This window comes from Buteo buteo, chromosome 18 (assembly GCF_964188355.1).
Source record: "Buteo buteo chromosome 18, bButBut1.hap1.1, whole genome shotgun sequence".
Taxonomy (NCBI): Eukaryota; Metazoa; Chordata; class Aves; order Accipitriformes; family Accipitridae; genus Buteo; species Buteo buteo.
In genome coordinates, this window is record NC_134188.1 from 28,562,948 (window position 1) to 28,587,727 (window position 24,780).

The 24,780-nt window shown below is 44.0% G+C and overlaps 1 protein-coding gene across 2 annotated transcripts in view; it reads right to left on the reverse strand.

Moving 5' to 3' along the window:
- Positions 1-16,342, reverse strand: part of POLD3 (DNA polymerase delta 3, accessory subunit) — a 29,841-nt gene extending 13,499 nt beyond the window's left edge. Inside the window, exons 1-9 of one of the 2 annotated variants that reach the window (XM_075050301.1) lie at positions 16,154-16,263; positions 15,580-15,619; positions 14,500-14,555; positions 11,909-12,011; positions 9,424-9,463; positions 7,689-7,821; positions 4,620-4,884; positions 3,187-3,259; positions 604-766 (exon numbers count right to left, since the gene is read on the reverse strand). In XM_075050301.1, coding sequence (XP_074906402.1) covers positions 604-766; positions 3,187-3,259; positions 4,620-4,884; positions 7,689-7,821; positions 9,424-9,463; positions 11,909-12,010 — 776 coding nt within the window. In that variant the 5' untranslated portion in view covers position 12,011; positions 14,500-14,555; positions 15,580-15,619; positions 16,154-16,263. Of the gene's footprint in view, positions 1-603; positions 767-3,186; positions 3,260-4,619; positions 4,885-7,688; positions 7,822-9,423; positions 9,464-11,908; positions 12,012-14,499; positions 14,556-15,579; positions 15,620-16,153 lie in introns of both variants that reach the window. The other variant, XM_075050300.1, reaches the window with a different exon arrangement.
- Between the last annotated feature and the right edge of the window lie 8,438 nt (positions 16,343-24,780).

The following is a 24,780-nucleotide window of genomic DNA, read 5'->3' on the forward strand; positions in this document are numbered from 1 at the left end:
TTAGTTAGAAACAGATTGAGACCACCAATTAATTACTCATAGGCCACCAGAGAGCCATCAGACTGTAATGATTTTTTGTCTCTGTCAGTTTGGGTTGGATTAAACACAAAGGGCTGAACTTAAAATTTACTTGGAGTCTCAGCCCAAAGTAAACCAGTGGCATTGAAAGCAGCAGTACATTAACTATGGAAATCAACAAGCAGAACTTTGTGTGCTGGAAGCTGTGTACATATAAGTTTGGGAATATAGTACCTTCCCTGCAGTACAGGTGCTCCTGCCAGCCCCCACAGATTGCCTGCAGGGTCTATACTAAGTCTGCTCACAGCGTGAGGTTGTCTCATGGAAAGCCACCCCCTCGCACTGAAGACTACCTGGACCATGTCCCTTCCCATTTCCAATGGCACAAATGGCCCTGAGGCATCTACAGCACTAAATGGAAAAGAAATATTAGGAAAGAATTCTAAGAGATAATTTTAGCCAGGTTTAATGCAATTTAGGAGCTGGAAACAGGAGATGAGCCAGTGCTGTATGACCAGCCAGCTCCATGCAGGCCATCAACAAGCAGGTTAACAGATTACAGGGACCGTGAATGGTGTGGCCCACCTTTTTTTGTCCTTTTGCTGAATTCTAGCAGACTCTGTTTTCTTCCCAGGTTTCTCTACTACAGGATTAGGGGATGACTCTGGTTCTGCTACAGGAACTGAAGGCTTGACTACTTCTTTCTCCTCCTTTGGCTGCTCAGGCACAGAGTTGACTTTGAGTTTATCTGTGAATAAACCATTAAAAAAGAACAAACACTGGGCATTCAGTATGAATGACAACTTACAAAGGAGTTGGCTAAACAAAACGCTGTGCACCAAGAATACAGAAAACACTACGGATGATATATAACAGCATTAAGGGATCTAGACTGACCAAGCTGTGTCATAGATGACAGAAGGGCATGCTTAGATTTCTAGCTGATTTACCAGTTTGGTTCTGTTCCTGATGGCACAGCCCAAGCATGCTGCAAGCTGAGTGTGCTGCAGCAGTTAAACTCTGCAGAAGAGGGCTAGGAGGCAGCAGCAGAAGCCCTGACAGTCACCAGAACCAAAGGCACCACAGAAGGGTTGGAAGACCCTCTTCTAGACAGCCCCCTTGACATAAAACCATGTCCATCTTTATAGTCTGTTTATCCCTTCTAAACAAGGGTTTTAGTCAAGCATGAAAGTGCCCAGAAACAGGAGAATCAGGACTGACGAAGAGCAACAAGAGGTGTGCACAGTCTCCATCCTGCGTAACATTAGAGCCCATGATTAGTATTTTCAGTAATGTAGTGGCTTCTTGTCCCACCCCAACCCCAATGTGATCAAGAACCAGCCTCTTTTGCCTACACAGCACCATATACAAGGACAATTCAAAAGGCTTAATCTAGTACCAGAGAAGAGATAGCAGGTGGGAGTGGACAGCAAAATAATATATTTATCAACCTGATAGGTGGTGCTGTTAGCACACTAGCACCTAATTACAGTCTGTAAGCTTCACTCAGCAGCTTTACACACACCCCACCAAAAGAGAGGAGCAGACAAGTTTGAAACCTCTATCATCCCAAGCACAAGATGCCCGAGTGAAGAAAAAGGATTCAACAATATCAACTACATTGTCAATATGAACAGAGGCTGTCGAGAGGGCTAAGACTTCATGCCAACGCCTTTCTGACACTGCTTGGAAAACAGGTTGTCTGCTTCATCACGCAAAGGAAAACATCTCATACATAAGAACTTGAATGACAGCTCTCTTATTTATGATCAACAGCAGAGAGCCGAAGGACCTAATTATTGCTAACTCAGGACTTTCTGGCAATGGTGTAATCTCTTGAAGCCAGGAGAGATGTACAACATGTAGGGAATAAATCTTACTCCTGGAATCACCCTATCTTTTCTATACACATAATCATTTCCAGTTCTGCTTGGTTTGCTCCTTCCCTGCAGCCACCTCACAAGTTTCCTTGAAGTGCTCCCTGACAGGACTCAGCACAGAAGTGAATCCCATGGGAAATTGTGGAAATGCATCCACAAAGCTTTCTCCATCACCACTAGGTTATCTTTACCACAGAATTTCAACTTCTTGGGTTTTCAGCATATGAACTTTGGTCTAGGGCTCTTCTCAGATCTTTAGAATTTACTTGAGTTAATTGTAGTTAACTGTGCTTAGGCTTGTGAGGCTTAGGCTGAAAGCATCCTCAGTCTCACAAAAACAGGAACTCAAAAGTGCCCAACAGTACTGTGCCTTGTGTGTTCAATGCTGGAACTGTACCCTGCAAACTGACAGATGCCTGTTAGAAAGTGAACTTTGCCATTTACTCTCTCCCAGTAACTCTTCTTTGAATCCTCTTGTACTTGTTATTATAAGGGCATCTTTGAAGAAAGTCCTACAGTCCTTTTCCAATGTCTATTTAAAAGCTTCAGCATATTTTCTTTAGACTTGGATAATTTAGGTCAGAAGGGACCTCCAGAGGCCACCTAGTCCAAACCCCTGCTCAAAGGGGAAGGCCACCCCTCATTTTTATCCTCCAGTTATTAGCTCTTCAGTTTTCAGTAAAGAAATTAACCCTAAATCTAACTATAGACTCCTCGGTGATTTGTGATGAAAAGCAAGCATCATTAACACACCCTGCAGAACAGGTTTTGGCAAACATTTTACCAATAGCTAATCTTCCAGCCAGAAGTATTCACTTTAAATCAGATTTCTTCTGCACTAAAAATCCTTCCTGGGTTAGTCTGCACAAATATGTCATTTTAATTGATCTCCATCCAGCAAGCTTTTTGTCTGAAAAATTCCACTTACAACCTTTAATTTTTGCCTTAAGAGCTGCATACAAAAACATTAACCCCTCTGAGTCCAAAAGAGCAGAAGAATAGTATGGAGAACTGTAAGAAAACAGGGGATATAAAGAAAATCCAACAAGTTGGGCGGGGAAGGGGTGGGAAGGAAGAGTTCTGCTCCTTTCTGTTGATGCCTCCCATCACAGCTGTATAACAAGACATCTGGTATCACTGATTATTTTTTTTTAATTGCCACTTAGCAAAAAAAAAATAAAAAAATTTCCAATATCCCTCAAGATTTTTATTTTTGTTATAAACTACAGCAGGCTGGTCCCCGACAATAATGGTTTCTGAAAACAGATGCATGTTATAAAGCACTTACTCATGGCAGCTTTTCCAAAGAAGTTGTTCATTATGTTGCCCTTTGCTGGTGGTTTGCTGCTTACTGCAGACACCTAGAAGCAAACAGAGGAGTAACCACAAGAATTATTCATGCAACACAGCCCTCAAAATGCATAGTACTGCTTCTGGACAAGCAAAATAAATATGTATAATTTGTTGACTGGTCAGTGTCTTTAGATTTCAGTATGTGTTTAGGAGAATTTGAAGATACTAGATATTACATGCATCAAAGGGTCGAGAGTAAGTTACTTAAAACTCCTTAGCTAGGCCTTCAAATCTAACTTGGGTCGCATTCCCATCTGATGGCTGACAGTGTTACTGAAATAAGTGGTTGGGACTTGGATCAGTTCCCAGTAAAAAACTGTTCTTTTTGCAAACTATCAGCGCCTCAATTCATGGTAACCGACGGAGGAAAGAACACAGATTGGCCAAACCATGAAGACTTTATCCAGCTACTCTGGCACGTACACTGTTCTGCTGAGCCGTTTGCAAAAAATATCACTGCTCTATTCCATTAATATAGCCACCACCAAAGTGAAAAAAATCACACACAGAAAAAAAAAAAACCCCAAACACCTAAGGAAGCCTGGCCTCCTAACACCATTTATTCTCGTGGGGAAAAAAAAAAAAAAAAAAAGGCAACCAGACACTGAAGTTCCCAAAACACACAGACACACAGATTTCACCAGTTCTAAATTCACTATAAAAATCAGAAAAATGAACCAAAATGTACTCAGCTGTTATTAAAAAAACAAACCATATGCAGGGAACATTACCATTTTAATACCCATTTACTGGCCACATTGCTTTAAAAACAATTATACTAATTAAAATGTAATTCTATCCTCGATAAAACAGCAGTTGAGAAGATAAACAATTTAGTCTTGCACAGGTCAAGCTCTGAAACTTCCATGCAGACCAAGTTTAAACACCTTGATACTTTTAAGACCTGGACTTCTCACGTTTCACTTACTGCTCAAAACAAATCCTTTTAAGCACAATGGAGAGAGCAAGATCCTCAACTGGTGTATATATTGGCATAACTGAAGACAATGGAACAATTGTCTCAATAATGCAGCTATGCTGGTTTATACTTGCTGGAGATTTGGCTCAAGGAAGAATGTTGAAGCGCCAAAGTTATGGCAAATATACATTTGTGGATAGATCAAGAATGTGGCACAATACTTTTTTTCCTAAGGTGACTGACAGAAGGCACATCTGTACTATACAGTTAAATACTTACAAGACGGTGACTGAGCATTCCCAGTGGACAGCAAGTTTAGCACTAGAAGCAGTGGACGAGGCTGCACTATGGTTATTAAGGTTATTTAGGTCGAGTACGGGCGAAGCTAGAAGAGCAGTTCATTAAAACTATTAACCCAGAGGGCTGCCAAAGGGTCTGAGGTAACTTACGCCTGGGGCCTCCTTAGCCTCTGCTTTAGTTTCTTTATTTGTGTCCTGGGGTTTGGAAGCCGCTTTTGCTGCAAACATTCCCATGATCCCTTTGGGCTGCTGCGCGGTCTGTTTTGCGGTCGATGGACCGTGGCCGTTGACCACAGGTACGCTGACAGCATTCGTGTCACTTGGTGTCTGGGAACCAGCCTGTACAGACGTCTGCACTTGAGAAACTTCGGCTGACGTCCTGGGGACTGCAGCGGCACAGTGAATAGCACTAAACCTGCGTGATGGAGCGAAAAATTTAATTAGCCTTTTAACTTCTTATTTTTCACCTCAGTTTCCTCTCTGGTAGAGCCTTGCTTCTCTGGTCCTGTGCTCTCCTGTTATGGAGAGGAAAGGAAAAAAAAAAAAGGCAATTTAATTTGTGCATGGGATAAGAAAGGCAGGCTGGCACAGAACAGGAGCGATGGAGACCTCTACTGAAAAGATCAGCTGAACCTGTCAGCAAGAGCCAGAGCATTCAAATGCTAAACAAGCTGTTCAGATTTTGGGGGGGTGGGGGGCCAAAAGCCCATCTCCACACCCAGGGTGGAGATGGAGCAGACTGCATTTTATTCCTAAACGGGTTACACTCTCTAAAGTTTGCAGCATAAATTGTATGGCTGTCTGATGACCTAAAACATTTACAACTTTCAGATGCTTTGACAGAGTCCACTACTGCTGCAACAAGCAGCCACAATCGCACCAGCCAGGTAAGTAAATCACAACTGAAGCTATACTACTTAAATGGCTCAGAAGATATCCATGACATTCAGACTTAACTATATAAAGTCATTTTCATGTAATCACTGGTAGACAGAGATACATCTCAGCTTCTAACAGTCTGAAACGTGATTGTTTGGGGATACAGAGATATAAGAACTAAAAGATGTGCTCACAGTTACAATACAATTCCCTGACAGTCAGGAATAGCAGCACCCAAAAATAACTGAACCCTACTCCCCACTGTGCAAATCATAGGCGAGGCTTTCCAGATTTCCTACAGAAATGCCACAAAAGAGCACAGACTCACGCCTTCCAATCCGCTGAATTACACAGCGTATTTTTATTTGCATAAGAAATAAACCAGTCTTCTGCCAATTAATTTCTGTGCCTCAGCATTAGCAGCTCACATGCACAGTCCACTTCTACTCAGATCAGGAACTGTAACGTATTAACAAAACAACACCATCTCTACAGCATTTCTAGGCTGCAGCAGCAATCTCTTGACATTCAAACCTTTAAAGGAAGGAAAGAAGACATTGAAGAAAAAAATATTCCTACTTTCAATTTGTTTTCAACATGGTCAACACCACTCTCTGGACAGCTTTCACTCCTACTCCACGCATATCCATAAGTTACACCAACAACTCTCCAGATTACAAATAATGTTTTATTGTCAATCGTTATATTGACTGTGCAGCAAGCGCATCTAAACCTCACACATTCCAGGTGCTTGGGAAGTTAACTTGCCTTAATGTTGCTGTGTGACTATAGTTTATGGGCTCGATCCAAATTCACTAAATAATCACTGAAAAAACAAGCAATGCTTGGACTATGCTCTGCAAGCAAGGAGCTGCTTCCACTTGGAAAGCTGACATAGCAACATACATTAAATCCAGTTATTTATATTAGTACACCTAGCTACCTCCACAGCATAACAGGTCCCATACAAAGACAGAAGAGAATAAGGATCCTTGCCTCAGAGCTTGAGAGATATATGGACTGAGAGGGAAGTATAAGAAGCCAGTAGGTTCTGTTTGCTATAAACATGCACATAGTTAACCTCTGTCTTTTACAGGTACTGCAGGAATTTTGCCCCAAGTGTAAGAGACAATTCATGTAGTTGACAAATGGGAGGGAACACAGTCAGTCTGAATTTAGTTCAGCCAGGTCACAAATGAAGAAGCTGAATTTTTCTTAAGTTTGCTTGGGAAATCCTGCTCCAAAGCCAGGCATGAATTTAAACGTAGGCTTCAGAAAGCTATTTCAGAATCTGAACTGTCTAAACCTTCTGGATGCACCAGCCTGAAAGGCAGACTCCTCTAAGACACAAGTATTGCCATGCAGGGGTGCCTGAGAGTAAACAGACTGGAACAAGACAACTGCAGCCAAACCTACAGCACACATCTTCACTGAAGCAGGGTTTTCTAGCACTTACTAGGGTATTGACATTCACATTTGAAATGCACAACTTCTAGGACATTATTTTCTCAGCCACTCTCTTCTCAAAGTTTTGAAGACAGCTACATTTCTACTTTCAAATTCTATACTCTATGACACAACATTCAGGCATCCCCCTTCTAAACCAGATTGGTCATGGCACTGTACATCCTGATTACATCAAGCTGAAGCTGTCGTGGTGGAAACAACATATAAATGAAAAGCCACAGCTGCCAGGCACTGTTCAGGAGGGGAGACAATGACCCCTGGAGACTGAAGTCCCTCTGAATTCCAGGACAACCTTTCTCTAGTTCAACCATGAAGGACATTTGTGCTGCTTGGTCTGCTTTGTATGCTTCCCCTGTGCCTCAGGCTCTCATCTTCTATATGGAGAATGAGCTCCTGCAAGACATCTTCAGGGAGGTGGATGAGTCCAGTGGATGGAAACAAAAGGCAAGCTCATGTTAGCGCTTTGCTGAGTGCATCACTCATGTTGTTGTAAGTCTGTTTCAATTTACTCTTCCTGTGTGACTGAGAACTGGATAAAAATGGTCATGATGAAGTGTGGCCTGGAAATGAGAAAAAGGTTTCTAGCCATCAGAGAAGAAAGGTACTGGAACCGTCTGCCCACTGGAGTAACAGAGCAAGTGAACCAACTGTAAGCTGGAAATAGCTTGGTTTATGAAACAATCATACAGTGTGCTGTCTGGGGACTGATCTGGCATGACTTAGAAGGTATCTTTTTTCTAGCTTTCTAAAAATCCAGGCATATCTGGTAACCATTGACTTTTGCTGAAGTGCACTACGTAGCAACATCCCATCAGCCTCAAATCACACAGCATAAGAAAAAAAACAAACCAAAAAACCCAAGATGCAACCTACTTGCTGCAGTTGTGCAGGTTTGTCTTGACAATATCATAGTCTGTGTTGTAGAGTGGCCCACTGTCCTTGAGCAAGGCTTTCTGAATGCTGTAGACATGCACGCTCGCAATCGTGGCTAGTTTAGACTTCATTGCTGGGGGGGGAGAGAAAAAAAAAGTCCTCTGTTAGCACAGCCTTTACAGAATCAGGCGGCAACTTTAAGTATCAGACTCCACCAAGGATGGAGAAAGACTGACAGACCACTTGACAGCAAGGACCTGAATATAGAAATGTGTAATTGCACCTTCTTCCAATGCTCACTAATTGAGAATTCAAGGTAACAGACTCCACAAGCCTGTCAAACATGTTTTCGACTATACACTCTTGGTTCTTCCACAACTGAATTAAGAGCAATCTCTCTGTGTTTACCTTCAAAGCATCCAGTGTTTGGGATCCAGAATATCTATATGACTACCTAGAGCTAAGGAAGAAAATAGATGGTCATAACTCTGCCCTGCTGGAACCGCTCTCTGCCATTAAGGTAGCATCCACTGTATCAACTAGTGTCACAGATGTCTTCTCTACTAGTGTGCTGCAATCAATGTTTTGTCTCTTCTATGCTATTTAGACTGTAACCCCCTTGAGACAAGGGCTAGTTTTTAGGAATTCTTTGTTCATTGCTTATATTGTTCTTTACACACAGTTCTGGTCTGAGACAGAGCTTCTAGGCACTGTAAAAATACACACAGTAATCATTTCTTGGGGCTAGTCCTAGACTATGCAGCCCTACTCCCATCACAAATCTCAGCCTCTTCCAAATGTAAGTCATACCTTTGGCCTGTCTTCTAATACAAAAAACATGAACAACCCTCTCCTCCACAGCAAAACGGAACATTACGCAGCACACATAATTCAACAAACATGACAGATAGTAGTTGCACTGCTTGACAATCTACTACCCTGATGAAGACAACTTTAGGTAGAAGTCCACTTCAGATTTCAAAAAGGAAAATAAGGCAAGCCTTTCAAACAAGGTTAGAACATTAGCATGGATATTTAAGGTCACAAATGCCACAGTATGTTCTCAAATGCCAAAGATGTTATTTGAAAGGGATGAAGAGCCTGCAGTTGCGTTTCAATTGTTACGGATCAGATCTCATAAGCAGGACCAGACCTGGAAAGATGGTAAGACACTAGACAGTGCATGGAGAGCAGTTGCAGGAAGCAGTGTTATAGTGGTAGGTTTTTTTTCACCTTTTACTGTGAAAGCAAATACCCCAGACAAAAGTGAGAGCATTCTTGTGGGACGTTTAACTAATACCCACATCACTCAGGGCAAAGAGACTGCAACTGCATTTAACCATTAGCTAGAATTACCTGCTTCAACATCCTTGGGAGCTGGAGCTCACAACTGTTCTAAAACACTGTGAGACACTGCTGTACACTACTCAAATATTGTTGCCTTTAAGGAGGAGCCGTCTGGCAGTGGGAGGGAGGTGGAAAAGAATCACTGACTAAAATGTTCAACATTGGAAAAAAAACCCCAAACCAGACCCAGATTACAAGTCTGTGAAGTTACACAGCTGTTGGCTCAGATATTCAAAATTCTGAGAAAAAGCTAGTACAAAAAGTACACACCTGAACCCAACAGCCTGACTAGGCATTTACGTGCAGATGGCAAGTTCTGAGCTTTACTCACTTTGCTGTTCTTTCAAAGAAAATAGTTAAAACCACATAATTTTCATGATCTGCTTACCTTCAAGTTTATCCTCTCTCACTACTGCAACCTTGTGGCACTGTAAAAAAAATAAATGGCAATCTTAAAATTTGAAAAAAACTGTTGTACATAAGACTGATATTTGCAGTTATCTATTGAATAAGAAAGTCTACTGATTATAGGTGAAGCTTTATAGCTGCAAAGAACACTGCCAATGCCTTTAAACAGTCATCAGCCACTAGTTTTTAAAGCTCTGTCTTCCTACTTTTCTAATAGACTGTTTCACAGACCACTACAACCCTAAAGAAAACCTCTGTCCTCCATTCCTGGCACTGGGATACGTGAAACAGATGAAATGAGAACTAAACAACCATGCAGTGCAGTGGAGAAAAGAAAACTAATGCAGCTGATGACCCAACTGCTAGATATCTGCCACACCAGCCCACATCACCCATTTGTATTTAGATTGCCAGTAAACTCTAACATAGCAAGCTGTAGCACAGACACAGCACCAGAGAAACAAAACACTATGAGAAATTAAGCTTTAATTTAAAAGCCAGAAATGAATGTTTCTGGAAATGTGCTCTACAGCTAGTCTTCAAGGACTATACCTGCTCTGTGACATTTAACAAGCTGCAGTTAATATAGAGAGCAGCCAAAGAGACAGACTGGACAAAATCCAACCATTAATTTTGTGTTTAACCAATAACCACAGACTAGCCAGCAAAAGAGTAGGAGGCAAGAAAACATAGGCAACCTGAAACAGTAAATAAAGATGGAGATACTCCGTCTCTCACCGAGGCCAATAAAAAGCAGCAAGGAAAGAGCGTGCAGTGCTTAAGACGCAATGAGAATTATTTGTGACTGATTTCTATCCGTATTTCCCTTGAGTCTTGCAGTTGAATCCACAGGCTTGTGGCTACACCTACTGACAGCAGACAGTAGTGCAGGATTACCAGCAAACAGGGCTGCACCTGAAGCACTCACATCCCTTTCCTACCCAAAACTGACTTGTGCCAGATACTACCCACCAGCTACTCCAACACCTCCATGTCTTCTGGAAGTACCTTCCAGACCTGACATCTTCTCCCACCTGCTCTGGCTAGTCCTCAGATACCCACTCAGAGGAACTTTAAACTCCTCTTGTGTGGCATTCCTAACCCCAGCATTGCTTCATCACTGCCCCTAACAACTTTCTGCACCTGCAGGTCACCTTTCTTAGCAGGTGCTGCTACTGCAGTATTCAAAAACAAGATATCTATAAACAGGAAAAAAAAGTGACCTTTATATTTTTACTTTGGTAGATCTTGCTTTAAAAATATGCAAGCTGCTAAGACAGAGTTAAAAAAAAATTATTTGTTCCTGTGTCAGAATTCACTTATTTGTTTTAAATAAATTACGGCAAATTTAAAAATAATAGAAAGCATTGACAAACCTCTGGCCAGTTCTAGTGAGCCAAGACATGCTACCTTGTTATTTCCAAAAGAAATCCAGGGAAAACTTTTTAAACTCAGGCTATAAATGTGATAGTACCTGTACTGCTTTAAATGAGCATATTCCATTATACAGTACTAATGCAATAATTTCAGGCAGATTTTGAGATTTAAAGATAATATTGTATGCATGTGAACCAGTTTATTATTAAGAAAAACAAAAAAAGGTTTGTCAGGTATTTTTTCCAGTCTACAAATAAAAGCCAGGACACCTTAAGATGTACTAATGCTAAATGAAGACTGTGGATTGTATTGTAAGAGATATTTGGGTATCTAAAAACAGGAATAGACACCTCATGGAATGCCAAAGGCATTTAGTGTTCAGCTATTGAATTCTTCTGAGAGCAAAGGGAAACAGGCACTCAATTTGCTCATTTTCTTTCAAAAACCTCTGGGGTACCTGTCTGAAATTTTAGATGACATTCTTGAAAATCTGACAAGAGCAACGAGAAAAAATAAATATATTAAGTAGCGATTCCTTTGCTTAATAACTCAAACCATTTAAAATACAAAATACTGTTAATAAATTTATGCTTCTCTTGTACACCAGGATAAAAAAAAGTTGCTTTATTTAACAAGACTACTATTTACTTATTATTCTATTTATTATTATTCTATTCTAACTGAATTCCAAGCTCTCTCCAAACACTACTCTCGACTCCACAGCAGATCATGGGAAATGGATTAGCTGATCTCACAAGGGCCCCTCCGGACTATTTTATAATCTTTGCTGTCCAATAATAGCGATAGGATTGAGAGAAGCCTGGTAACAGCATTTAAGGTTAATTAAAGAAAAACCCTGGTGCGTTATTCAGCACTGTATTACCAAATCATGACCAACCGATCCTTCCTCCCCATCATTTGTATGCTGGAACTGAGATAGTGCCTTGTTTTGTACATGTACAGAAACACACTGTGCCTGTTACTGGAAAAAGAGAGCAAGTTCAGCTTTTAACCCAAAGATTACAAAACAAGATGGAAGACATAAGAACAAAGAGCTCACAGACACCTTTGAGAAATGAAACACTCACAATGTGTCCATTCTGGATGAGGTTTCCTGCTACTAAGTAGGTGACATGAAGCTGAGCTCCTGAATTCTCCTTTCGTTTCCTTTCTACATAATCATACAGCATCCTGCACAAAAGAAACCAGTGTTAATCACCTAGAAAGGAAGGAGCCTGTCACCACCCCTTCCGTGAAGCTTACATAAAAAAAGAGTAAAGCCAGCCTGACCTGGAAATATTTCACATAAGCACACTTATTTCACCAGGATTAAATTAATTTTACTGAGACTCCTCTGCCACTTTGGAGAATCTCAGTCCAACAGCTATATAAACCAAAGGTGAAACAAATACAAGTTCTCAAAGCTTTAACAGTTGGTTGCAGATGGTGTCACATCCTCTGGGCAGCTTGTGCCAAAGTCTCCCCTTGAGAAAGGCCATTTCCCTCATTACACCCCAGCATTCTGAAACACCTGACAGAGGAACTGATGATTTTTGGTACATGATCGCATTGCCAGGTGTAGATATAAAATCCCAGTTACATCCACTGACACAGTGATCAGAAACAGGAGGAAAGAGCATGATTAGTGATGACGAGATTGAGCTGAGACTCAAGCTTTCAGTTCCCACTTATACCACTGATTTATGATGAGTGTCCCACATGACTGGGCAGAGACACTACCACACACTCCATGAGGATGCTATCTAGTAAAAATACTTGGAAGATCCTCATTGTCACAGAGGCGGACTGCAACTACCATGCTGCCACAGCCAGCACAATCACTAAAATAATTCACTTGTGTTATCAGGCACTTCTCCAGCTTCTAGGAGAGAGTTTAAAGCACAAAGACACCACAGGAGTTCTCCATCTCCAGGTTGCTTTCAAGGGTATGAGAAAGTGCCTCCGTTTCACCTGGGCCATCCTCTTCACAGCAAAAAGTTCTCTGGCTCCTTCTAGTTTACTGTAAGACCAGAATTGTTCCCAGCAGAGTTCTCCAGTAAGGTCTACACCACCACTGAAGCACACTCAGATTTACACATCATCTAAATCATTCACACACATGCAAAGGAAAGAGACCAAACAATCTCTTCATTACATTAGATGCCCAAGCTGATTCTCTAGTAGTTTGAACAAGACAGGTGAAGCTGGGCTCAGTACACTGCAGCTGAGCATGCAGCAAATGCCCCTTTAGGTCCAAGCTATAGCCAGAAACAAGGAGAGAAAAATATTTGTATTATGGGACTTGACACTCTTATGGAGCATTCAAATCTTATGCTTAACTTTACCTTGCTGTGTAGCAACAGCCCCAGAAATCTTGAGAGCTCATTCTTTGTTTTATAGTATATTTAAAAGGTTACAGTAATTTTTATTCTTCAAAATACACCAAGACAAGGCTACATATCTATGCTAAATTTGGAGAAGCAAAAACATTCTGACAGCACAGCTGACTTCCCCATCCTTCAAACATTTACCTGTGCCCATCAAACCTGGCAAGTAGGTATTTATAACGGGTCACACACTACGCAGCAGGGCGATCAGAGCAGATAAGCATTTGCCATACACATAAGCTGCAGCTACCGTTAGTGCTATTTTGCATTTTCCTGACTCTGCTCCCAGCAATATCCACTGATAATGTATGGCATCCTAAGCTGGGTGTATTTGGTTTGCATGGCAAGGTTTTGGTAGCGGGGGGACTTCTGTGAGACACTGTTAGAACCTTCCCCATGTCCAATAGAGCCAATGCCAGCTGACTCCAAGACAGACTCACTGCTGGCCAAGGAAGAAGTTTGTGGATGATTGTCTCCCATGGGAGGGACCCCATGCTGGAGCAGGGGAAGAGTGAGGAGTCCTCCCCCTGAGGAGGAAGGAGAGGCAGAAACAACACGTGATGAACTGACCGCAACCCCCATTCCCCATCGCCTTGCACCACTGGAGGGGGAGGAGATGGAGAAAACTGGGAGTGAAGTTAAGCCTGGGGGAAGGTGTTTTTAAGATTTGGTTTTATTTCTCATTATCCTATTCTGATTTCATTGGCAATAAATTAAATTAATTTTTCCCCAAGTCGAGTCTGTTTTGCCCGTGACAGTAATTGGCGAACAATCTTTCCCCGTCCTTATCTCAACCCACGAGCCTTTTGTTATATTTTCTCTCCCCTGTCCAGCTGAGGAAGGGGGAGTGGTAGAGCCTCTTTGGTGGGTGTCAGCCCACCACACTGGGATACGCAGCAGCAAATTCTCACAGATGCATAGCTCTGTCTGCAGGACGGGAGCCAAGTTCAGAAAACATACCCATATTTCAGGATGAAAGGAGCTACATACATTTCTTGTAGTAATATAATGCTAAAACACCTATTCTGACCAACATATTTATGATATAAAGCAGCATAAGGTGTCCAGCTGAGCACTGCTCTCTAAAGCGCAACTGTCATCAAAGTTAAGGCAAGACCTACAGGAGGAGTAAGACATGTTGAATAACAAAACCGACTGTACCTGAGAAGACATGCAGGATTTTTAAATATTTCCAGAGAGATAATTTTAATACACCAACCACAATCATGAAAACAGTAATTAACAAGGCTTTGCCACAAAACAAAAGGTTTGTGGGATGCACTAATACTTACTGTTTAGCCTGGTTGACGTGAACTCCCAGAGTGTAGCTAAGCCATTTGTATGTTACCTGTAACAAGGAGAAAAAACCCACTTTAGTAAGAAATTCTCACTCTCTCGACTTGTCAAACCTCCCATCCTTTGCTTGTTTCATGGGTAAGTCAAACTCTTTAGACCCTACCACCACTCAAGAAACCCAGAGCAAAACCTGTTGGAAGTGAGACCACATGGACACCCACCCACCTGTGCTTTAATGAGTAGACTGAATCCCTGAGACCTGAAGAAACTACCTAACCTGAAAGGTGTGGTTTTGGGAATGCCTTCTTGAAATGCCATTGCATAAATGAAAGCCATTCGAAACACCCACACTGCTTAGCTTCATAAAGGAGAAAAACAATTAAAAAGCACAACTTTTAATTGTGAGAAGCTTTTATTGCTCTCCCAAACAAATACTGAGGATTTCTTGGATTTCTGCCACCCTTGCCTGTCACGGGGACACAGGCATCTCCAGCTGCATCATAAGTCTGACAGCAGTGTGCCAAATCTCAGGAGGCTACAGCTCTAAACCCAGTCCTGCTACTGACTTGCTGTATTATTTAGGCAAGGCATGTCTTTTATACCTGCTTCTCCTCCTGCTCTGCCTTTTTGAACTAATCGTCAGGCTAGGGCCTCTCCTGTCTCAAATACAACAAATTAAATTGTTATTAGTCTAGCAGTTTACTGAAACAACCTGTAACTACATAGGCAGTTCATGTTAATACAACTGCTTTGACAGACAAGGTGCGCCAACTTTACTGTATCACTTTCCAGGCAAAAATCTTTGTTTTGAAAGAAACACAGACACACACGCTTACTGATTTTCTGAATTGTCCTAAACAAAGCAAGGCTTCCAAGAGGCTACAGACAATAAGTAGTAATTTGACTTTTAAGCTGAAATAGTGGTCCAGACTGCCTCAACCTTTCATGGAAAAAAACACTGTTTCATACACTTGTTGTTTATACCTTGAGCTAAAACACTGCTGTCACTACAGTGGGTTTTTGTGGGGGGGCTTCAGGTTTGGGTTTTTTTTTTTTTTTGAGGAAAAGCAGCTCACCTATTGGGGAGCATAAGGAACTTGGGGAGAGCTCTTTTTCCTGCAATATAAACGACACCATTACCAATTCCCTTTAGAGACCTTAAATTAACTTAAAGTCAAAGAGGGGAAAAAAAATCCTGACAAGAAAGGTATCTCCTGTCCAGCTTAGCAGAAAGCCCACACTAACTCTACCCGTTGTGACCTGTGGAAAAGCAAACACTGCAAACGCAGCCGGGCACCGCACATACACCCCTAAAGGTGACTAAAACCTGAGCAAACAGCCCTGAGGGGAAAGGTGGCCACAGCTGCGGAGGCCTCCTTTCTTCTGCGCCTGCCGAGAGGAGGCTGGGCACCCACGCGTGTCCCGCAGGTGGGTGCGATGGGGGGGAGACCCTGCACCCCCCCCCTCAGTTCCAGCACCCCCAGAGCAGGGCCTGGGGCCCAGCCTGAGGGGGTCCCCCAAACACGCAGGCTGACACCCCCCCCCCCCAAACGGCAGCCACGCTGGGGGGATGTAAGGGGGTGTCTCTCCCTCCTGAGGGGGGGTCGCGCAACGGCGTCGGCCTCGCGCAGCCCGGCCGGCGGGACTCACGATGCGGTTCTGATCGGTGACGAACTCGTCGATGTTCTCGAGGTAGAGCTCGTCCTCCATGGCGGGGCGGGGTGGAGCGGATAGGGCCGGGCCGGCTAGGCCGCGGGCGGGAGGGTTCCCGCGCAGCTCAGGGCCGCGGCCGCCCGCCCGCCGCCATGGCAACCCGCCGACACGCGGGCGGGGGCGACGGCGGCCGCGCGGGGACAAAAAGGAGCGCGCTGGGCGCGGCCACGCCGCCGCCGCCGCCGCCGCGTGGTCCTTGTGCCCGCCCCGTTCCGGCTAGGCCACGCCCCTCCGCTCTCCCCGCCCCGCCGCCTCGCGACGTCCATTCGCAGACCCACGCTCCCCTCACAGGCCCACGCTGGCACCTCACAGAGATACAGACCCACGCTGGCCCCTCACAGACCCGCACTGGCCCCTCACAGACCCATGCTGGCCCCTCACAGACCCACAGAGTCCCCTCACAGACCCACGCTGTCCCCTCACACGTCCCCACACTGTCCCCTCACAGACCCACGCTGTCTCCTCACACATCCCCGCACTGTCCCCTCACAGACCCACGCTGTCCCCTCACACGTCCCCACGCTGTCCCCTCACACGTCCCCACACTGTCCCCTCACAGACCCACGCTGTCTCCTCACACATCCCCACACTGTCCCCTCACAGACCCACGCTGTCCCCTCACACGTCCCCACGCTGTCCCCTCACAGACCCACAGCCTTCCCGCCATCCGGCTGCTCCTCGCCTCCATCATCCCGGCCGCAGGCTGACCCAGCACCTCGTCCCTGACATCCAGGGTGGGATGAGCCATGGTGTGGAGCAAGGGAGGGTGAAACACCCACTTGTTGGGAATCACCAATTTTCCTTTTTTCCAATTTTCCTGGTTTTTTCATGCCTGCCTGATCCGGAATGGCGGAGGCAAACCAGGCATTGGAGTCTTGCCGCTCTCTCCCTCAAATAAATGCTGCTCCTGTTAAAAGGCAGGGTGACATGTTATTTTAAACCATTCCTATTCTCAGTTAAACTGTCCCCATATTTCCACTGGTGACCACTTCCAGCACTTCTCACAGCACTTGCTAAATATTGCTCTGTGCTTGCTTTTTTTTTTTTGAGATAAATAGCAAATGCTGGAACACAAGATTCCCAATCTTTAATTCCCAGTCCTATCCCATGTGCATCCCATTTTTAATACAGCTTCACAGTAGGCTGAGGACTTCATTGTTACATCTGTATTGTTTTTCTAAATACTTCTCTGTGATAGAGTTAATTTAAAATCTGATAAAATCTATGACGTGGTTTTGAGAGTGGTTTTTTTTCCCTTTCAGTGTGGATTATACTACATTTTATTTGCCATGTTTCTTATTTAGCTGTCCTGGCTGGTTTATAGCATGGTCCCAGGCAGGGGCTGTCTGGGTCTGAGAGAAGACAGCGTGGGGACATGGGTCTGGCATCTCCCACCCTCCCTGGACCTCATCGGCTTGAATCCCTCTGTCTCTGGCACATTTATCAGCTTGTTTTAGCTCAGTGAATTGCTTTTTCCATCTAGTTAGGTTAGCAAAGTGTTGCCTAGAAATTGAGCCTCAGATTTAAATGGTTGGGAATAGTCTGTAGCATATGAAGCCACCCTGAATCAGTTCCACAGACCTCTCCCTTGACTGGGAAAATAAAACTGTTATGGTAGGGACCTGTTCCCCTGCCGCTGCGTGCAGAGGGCTTTCTTCATTTTACTGACAGTTAGGTACAAGCAACAGAAAAGAAATAAGTTCTCAGTGTCTAACAGTGCCACAACATCCGTTTCTGTCGGAGAGAACTGATGTGTGTTTCCTCTGCTCTCTGCGTTTTCAGGTAGGCCACAGTGCTGAGCTGAAAAAAAGTGCTTTTAGGGTCAGAAGCAAGTTCCTGCGATGAAGAGATCACTGAAACATTACCTTTATGAGCATTAGGTCTTTCCCTGATTTATGTATTGTCACTAGGAGTACTGGCATCAGGAGAATCTCAAATGAAATTTGGGTGTGTGAGATGAATGCGTTCATGTATTGGTACTGAGAACTGTAACAGAGGAGAAGCAAAGAGACAGACTCTGCTGGTTTGCAAAGAAAGATCACAAAATTAGCCTTAACATCTCAAAGGAGTAATCTTCCTCTGGGTACCTGTGGTCGTGACACCAGCCTTAACCTTAGTGACACGGCAAGGTAGACATTTAATTAGCAAGTGCTGAGCAAGAACCTTTCACTCCGTGAAGTCAGAAATTTTCTTTCCAATTTCAAAATGAGCAGGAGAAAGGTCAAAATCATTACCCACATACTACTCTTCATTACAAAAAGTCAATGATTTTTTTTGCAGGTTCTGGGACTCGCTAATTATTCTTGTCACTGGTATGAGACATCTCCAGTTCTGCCCAGAGCTGGTGAAGAGTCATTTTGCAATTTCATCTCATGAATCAAGTCCTTGGGCAAAAATGCTCCTATCCAACAGTGCTTGAAACACAGCAGCTGATAGATGAAGAAATGAAAATTACAACCCGTGACCAAAGCATGGAGCCATTTAATATTAATGTCCTTTTACATTTTTCTTACAGTTAAAAGAAAGGGTGATGTGACAGACAGAACCACGTAAACTCCTGAAATAGCACCACAGAGAGGGATATAAAGAGGCTTGGGGTAAGTTATGAGACTTCCCTGAGGTTGTACATCAGGTCAGGATGGAGGAGGAGAAGAACTAAGGTGCACTCATCCCATTTGTGACTTTATGCTCTGAATGCATTGATTCCCATACAAATAGTGCAGTCATCAGCTCCAATAAGCTCAAGAAGTGGGTCCATATGAATCTCATGAGGTTCAACAAGGCCAAGTGCAAGGTTCTGCACCCGGGTGGGGGCAACCCCCACTATCCATACAGGCTGGGGGATGAAGGGATGGAGAGCAGCCCTGCAGAGAAGGACTTGGGGGTACTGGTGGACGAAAAGTTGGATATGACCCAGCAGTGTACGCTTGCAGCCCAGAAAGCCAACCGTGTCCTGGGCTGCATCACCAGCCGCGTGGCCAGCAGGTCGAGGGAGGGGATTCTGCCCCTCTGCTCCGCTTTGGTGAGACCCCACCTGCGGTTCTGTGTCCAGCTCGGGGAGCCCTTACAGCAGCCTTCCAGTACTTAAAGGGGGCTTACAAGAAAGATGGGGAGGGTCTCTTTATCAGGGAGTATTGTGATAGGATGAGGTGATGGTTTTAAACTAAAAGAGGGAGATTCAGACTAGATATAAGGAAGAATTTTTTTTACGCTGAGGGTGGTGAAACACTGGCCCAGGTTGCCAACTGGAGATGGTAGGGTGTATGAATCCTAATGCAGGATCTGAAAATACTTTGACAGTATTCCCTTAAAAGGTCTGATAATACCCTTTTGTATAAGATTTGCAGTACTTTCATATGAGGCCCTGAAAAAAGTACATTAAACATATATTCCTCTTTGAAGAAGAAAAGTGTTATCCCCATTTCAAAGATGAAGACACTGAAACACAGAGAGGTTATGTGATTTGTCCAAGAATCTTTCAATACTCCCAGGTGTAAAGCCCAAGTATCCCAGCTCCCAAACTTTTCTCTCAAAGCGCTATAAAGGATTCTTTCAAAGATCGCTTGTTAAAAACTAAATGTCTTGTACTTACAGCTGCCCACAGCCAAAACCACCAGCACCAGCAGACACTGAGCCCGAGGACTTATAATAATGGTTGTTTCACAAGTACTTTCCAAAAAAACAAAAAAGAATGGGCAGAGTCTCTGGAAATTTATTATATATAGTTGCTGGCAAGCATCTGCCTGAGGAGGAGTTTTGAGTGAAAGGAGTTCTGTTGAAGTTTTAATTAATGCCGTATGAGGGGGGACTTCCTTGAGCAACCGAGCAATGCTGAAGAGAGAACAGAAATGTAGAGATCCCAGTGTGAAAGCACAGTTAATTGAATCTGCCCAAAATTTATCTAGATCCTTGCACCCATTTCCTTTTGGAGCTCATCAAATCTATTAGAGGCTTCTGAAGATCTGGTTTTTGGGCACAAATACATCCTGTCTGAGCAGAAGTGGAGATTCCAGTTAGGAAATGAAAGTCATAAGACAGATACATAAGGAGGTACAGAGCCTGACCCTCCCCCGTTCTTCCACCAAGGTGGGTTGCAAACAAGCAGGTAGAATTAGTGGGATCTTTTCAGTAGGAAACCTGTCTGATGGGCGAGTCGTAGCTAAGGAAGGAGTCAAGGCGATGGCTCCTTCCTTAACTATACAAAATGGAAAAGCATAACTGGAAGACTTAGGCTCAAACACAATCAGAAAAACAGTGGGAATTAGAATCATAGAATCATTTAGGTTGGAAAAGACCTTTAAATCATCGAGTCCAACCATAAACCTAACACAATTAATTTGCTCCTAGGCTTGCAAGGGTCAGAATTAGTACAGGCAAGTCCATAAACTAGAACAAAAATTGGTATCACAGGAGACAGCTACATTTGAGACAGATGCATATGTTTGCATAGCTTAATTGTCTTTTCTATGCTCTTTTCTGTGCATGTTCCCAATAAAAAAATCTTGAGGTGCTCAAAGAGTAAGGCAGTCATAATACTGACAAGGGAGAGGCATCTAAGAAACTACTAAGATAAGTTTCGGGTGGAAGAAGAACATATGAGAAGGAACGCGTCTCCCCTCTGACAACCAGAGGAGAACAGCAGTGTGACTGCTGACAGCTGGTTGCTGTCTATCTTAGCCAAATCACTCCTGGCACCGCTGACAGTACTGACTACTGTCTCCACTAGCAACATGGAGAGTTTTAGACACCCAGCATATGTAGAGACACCTAAATATAAGTGTCTTAATCTGGAGCTGGTTCCCAGTCCACTCACATATTTTGTGGTGCGTCACAGTGCCACATGCCTTCATGAAGAGAAATGTTGCATTGCTAATGGTACAAGCAGATAGATTTACTTTTATACTTTGTACAATCTTTTGTGCCAAGATTTCTTGTACTTTTGTATTAAGAGTCCCTTCTCAAAAAATAAAAACGCAAGGTTTAAGCATTGTAGTAGAAGGCAGCACATGTAGCCATCTGGGAATGTATCAGCCAGAAGAATATAATCTCTGCCACCACCAAGTACATGTTATCACATCTAAACAAAGATGACTGACATGAATGTCTTCAAAAGCATCATGACAAATTTCCAATGTTGAGTCACATTAGTGGCTGGCATTTCTGACTTCAGGTTATTAACTAATACCCACATCTCATTCCAAGCATGTTCTCTGGGCTGTGTGCATGGGAAGATGGATGGAATAGTTTCCCTATGGACTCCTGTTCTTGATGTCTTTTATTTCAAGATAATTAGTGTGCCTCAGCATGGTGTATTTGACATTTATTCAATAGTAGGATGGGCACAGAAGGAGCTGTGGCAGAACAGCTTGTTTTCTAGCAGCGATGCAGATCTGTTTCCACAAGCAGACAGGCTATTAAAGAAGATAAACAAGAATAACAGCTACAAAATGATGAAAATTCTCTGAAGAATGACTACTGATAAAGCAGAGATGAGAATGAGCAGGAAAGCATCTCCCCAAACACAGGGTAGCACACAGCTACAGCATTGCAGGGACAAGCAGGCAAGGAGATGTTGGGAGCAAACTCTTAGGAGTCAGCTCAGCTGTGTCACATACTGTGCCCAGGGTGAGAAAATGGGGCCACTCCTTCCCTTCTCCCTATCTTATGCCCTAGTTGAAGAAAGTTATAAGAAAATTTAAGCTACCTCTTGTACTGCAAGATCTGAGCTCTGGGAATAGGCTAATGATGGGTTCTTTAATGTCTCTGTACCTCTTTACTGCCTCTGTACCTCTTTACTGCTAGTGAGATTCAACTTCAAAAAAAGGTTGGTTAGTAGATTTGGGGGAAAATAACCCATAACAGAGTTGATAAGCAGGAAGAAACAGCAGTTCTGAAAAAGACCCACTACAGTCATGAGAGGGTCATCTACTTAACAGAGCTTGCAAATGGGCAAACAGCAATGATAGCTGATGCCATCTGTGAACGCATGGACCTCATATCGCGGCGTGGGCACCACATTTCCAAAATCATTGCTTCTGATGCAATTCCCTGTCTGAGTCAGCAGGTGACAGTTGGACCCCATGCTTGCCTGGCAGCTCCGGAGCTGCACGCCACCAGCCTGGGCGATGAAGTTCTGCTGCTACTGCTGGGAATAGCAAGAGAGCTACATTACTCTTCAGTTTGTGCAAGCCAGAGCTTCTGCTGCTCTTCCCTGCCTGCTTCCCACCACCCACCGTCTCCTCCTTACTGCCAGCACGAGCATTTGTGCAGCCATGCTGCGAACTGGGTCAGGAAAACTAACTTAGGATAAAACAAACTTTTTCCTGGACTAATTTTAGTCTGGATGAATCCCTCCCAAACCAGCGACACCCTAGCACACAAGCACTGCTGCTGGGGAGCAGGAGGATGGTGGCACTGCTGTGTCTGACAGCGTGCAGGCTTATGCCATTTTGAAGTGTTGATGAAGTGGTGGCATGAATCATAGAATCATGGAATCATTTAGGCTGGAAAAGACCTTTAAGATCATGGAGTCCAACTGTTAACCTAACACTGCCAAGTCCGCCACTAAACCATGTCCCCAAGCACCACATCTACATGTCTTTTAAATACCTCCAGGGATGGTGACTCAACCACTTCCCTGGGCAGCCTGTTCCAACGCTTGACAACCCTTTTGGTGAAGAAATTTTTCCTAATACCCAACCTAAACCTTCCTTGGCACAACTTGAGGCTGTTTCCTGTCATCCTATCACTAGTTACTTGTTAGAAGAGACCAGTACCCACCTCACTACACCCTCCTTTCAGGTAGTTGTAGAGAGCGATAAGGTCTCCCCTCAGCCTCCTTTTTCTCCAGGGCTAAACAACCCCGGTTCCCTCAGCCGCTCCTCATAAGACTTGTGCTCCAGGCCCCTCACCAGCTTCATTGCCCTTCTCTGGACATGCTCCAGCACCTCAAAGTCTTTCTTGCAGTGAGGGGCCCAAAACTGAACCCAGTATTCGAGGTGCGGCCTCACCAGTGCTGAGTTCAGGGGGACGATCACTTCCCTAGTGCTGCTGGCCACACTATTTCTGGTACGAGCCAGGATGCCATTGCCCTTCTTGGCCACCTGGGCACACGGCTGGCTCATGTTCGGCTGGCTGTCGACCAACACCCCCAGGTCTTTTTCCACCAGGCAGCTTTGTTGGGGTCGTTGTGAGCCAAGTGCAGGACCTGGCACTGAGCCTTGTCGAACCTCATACAGCTGTTGCTTCACAGCAGCTTCAGCTCATGCAAATTGTGGCTGAGATGGGCCCGCTCCCCTTGATCTCCACTGCATAGTGTGCACTGGCACTTCTGAAACCACCTGCTGGGATGCCTTAAAGAGGTGAGCAAGCCTAAAAATAACCAATTATAAACAAATATCTGGGGTTTGGGTGAACAGGGTTGTGTGATCCCAGGAGGAACTGTGCTCTTGCACAGCTCCAACAGGCATAGAGTCCCGAAGAAGAACCGCTGGCTGGGGAGGGCACACAGCGATGCCACCCGACAGTAGCCACATTTAGCAGGAGTGCACCTTGTTCTGGGCGAAGTCACTCGCTCCATGAGAACTCTGGGCAGATACAGATCCTCACTTGAATGCAACAATTTTTTACCTGGCAAAGGTCGGGGAAGGAAAGTGCACACGTTCAATAAGTGTTAAAATAAACTCCCATGATGCACGTGGCCCCGCAGCGTGCTGGAGTGTTTCTCTAGCGGTCACAACAATCGCATTACTCAGCTGGCATCGTGTTTGTTTTGCTGGTAACAAAATTATATACATCCTCTTCCTCCTGCGGTCCCATGCACTTTCTCTCACACTCTTGTTCTCTCTTTTTCTTCGTTTCACTGTAGCTATTCTTGTACTGTGACATTTTGCTCCTGGCTTGACGTTTTTGTCTGGTTTACGGAAGGAGTGTGCAGGTCTTAACACATTACTCATCATTTTTTTAAGAAAAAGTATCTTTTCGTCTTTTGTTTTTTCCTCCTTTAAGTTTCCTGCTTTGAGATTTCTGGATGATTTCCTGACCCAGGTTGACATGCCTGGTAACTGTAAAATTACAGTTTTCACCTTCAGGGCACAGTGTGTGTGTGTGTGTCTTGGTATTGCAGATTGGCTTGAGGGTAAGAATGAGTTTATTGAAGTTCTTAGCTGAGGATTTCTTTTTGGTTTATGAAAATGCTGTGGGGACTGCTTCTGATCTCAGTCATACTTGCTTTATACTGAGGTAACTAGATGGGCATAAGTTGAAACAAGCGAGGTTCAGACTGGACATAGGGAGAAGCTTTCCCTCCATGCGGATGGTCAAGCAGTGGTACAGGACCCTGGGAAGGTTGTGCATTGCTGTTCTTGGAGGTTTTCAAGACCTGACTGGATAAAGTCCTGAGCAACCCAGCCCGATCTCAGAGCTGACCCTGCTTTGAGCAGGAGGTTGGACCTGAGACCTCCCGAGGTCCAATCCATCCTGAACTGTGATCCTACAAACGAACTTCTGTGATACCTGCTTTGCAGCACGGAAATGAGAGAAGCAGCAGGTCTCTAGTACAGAAG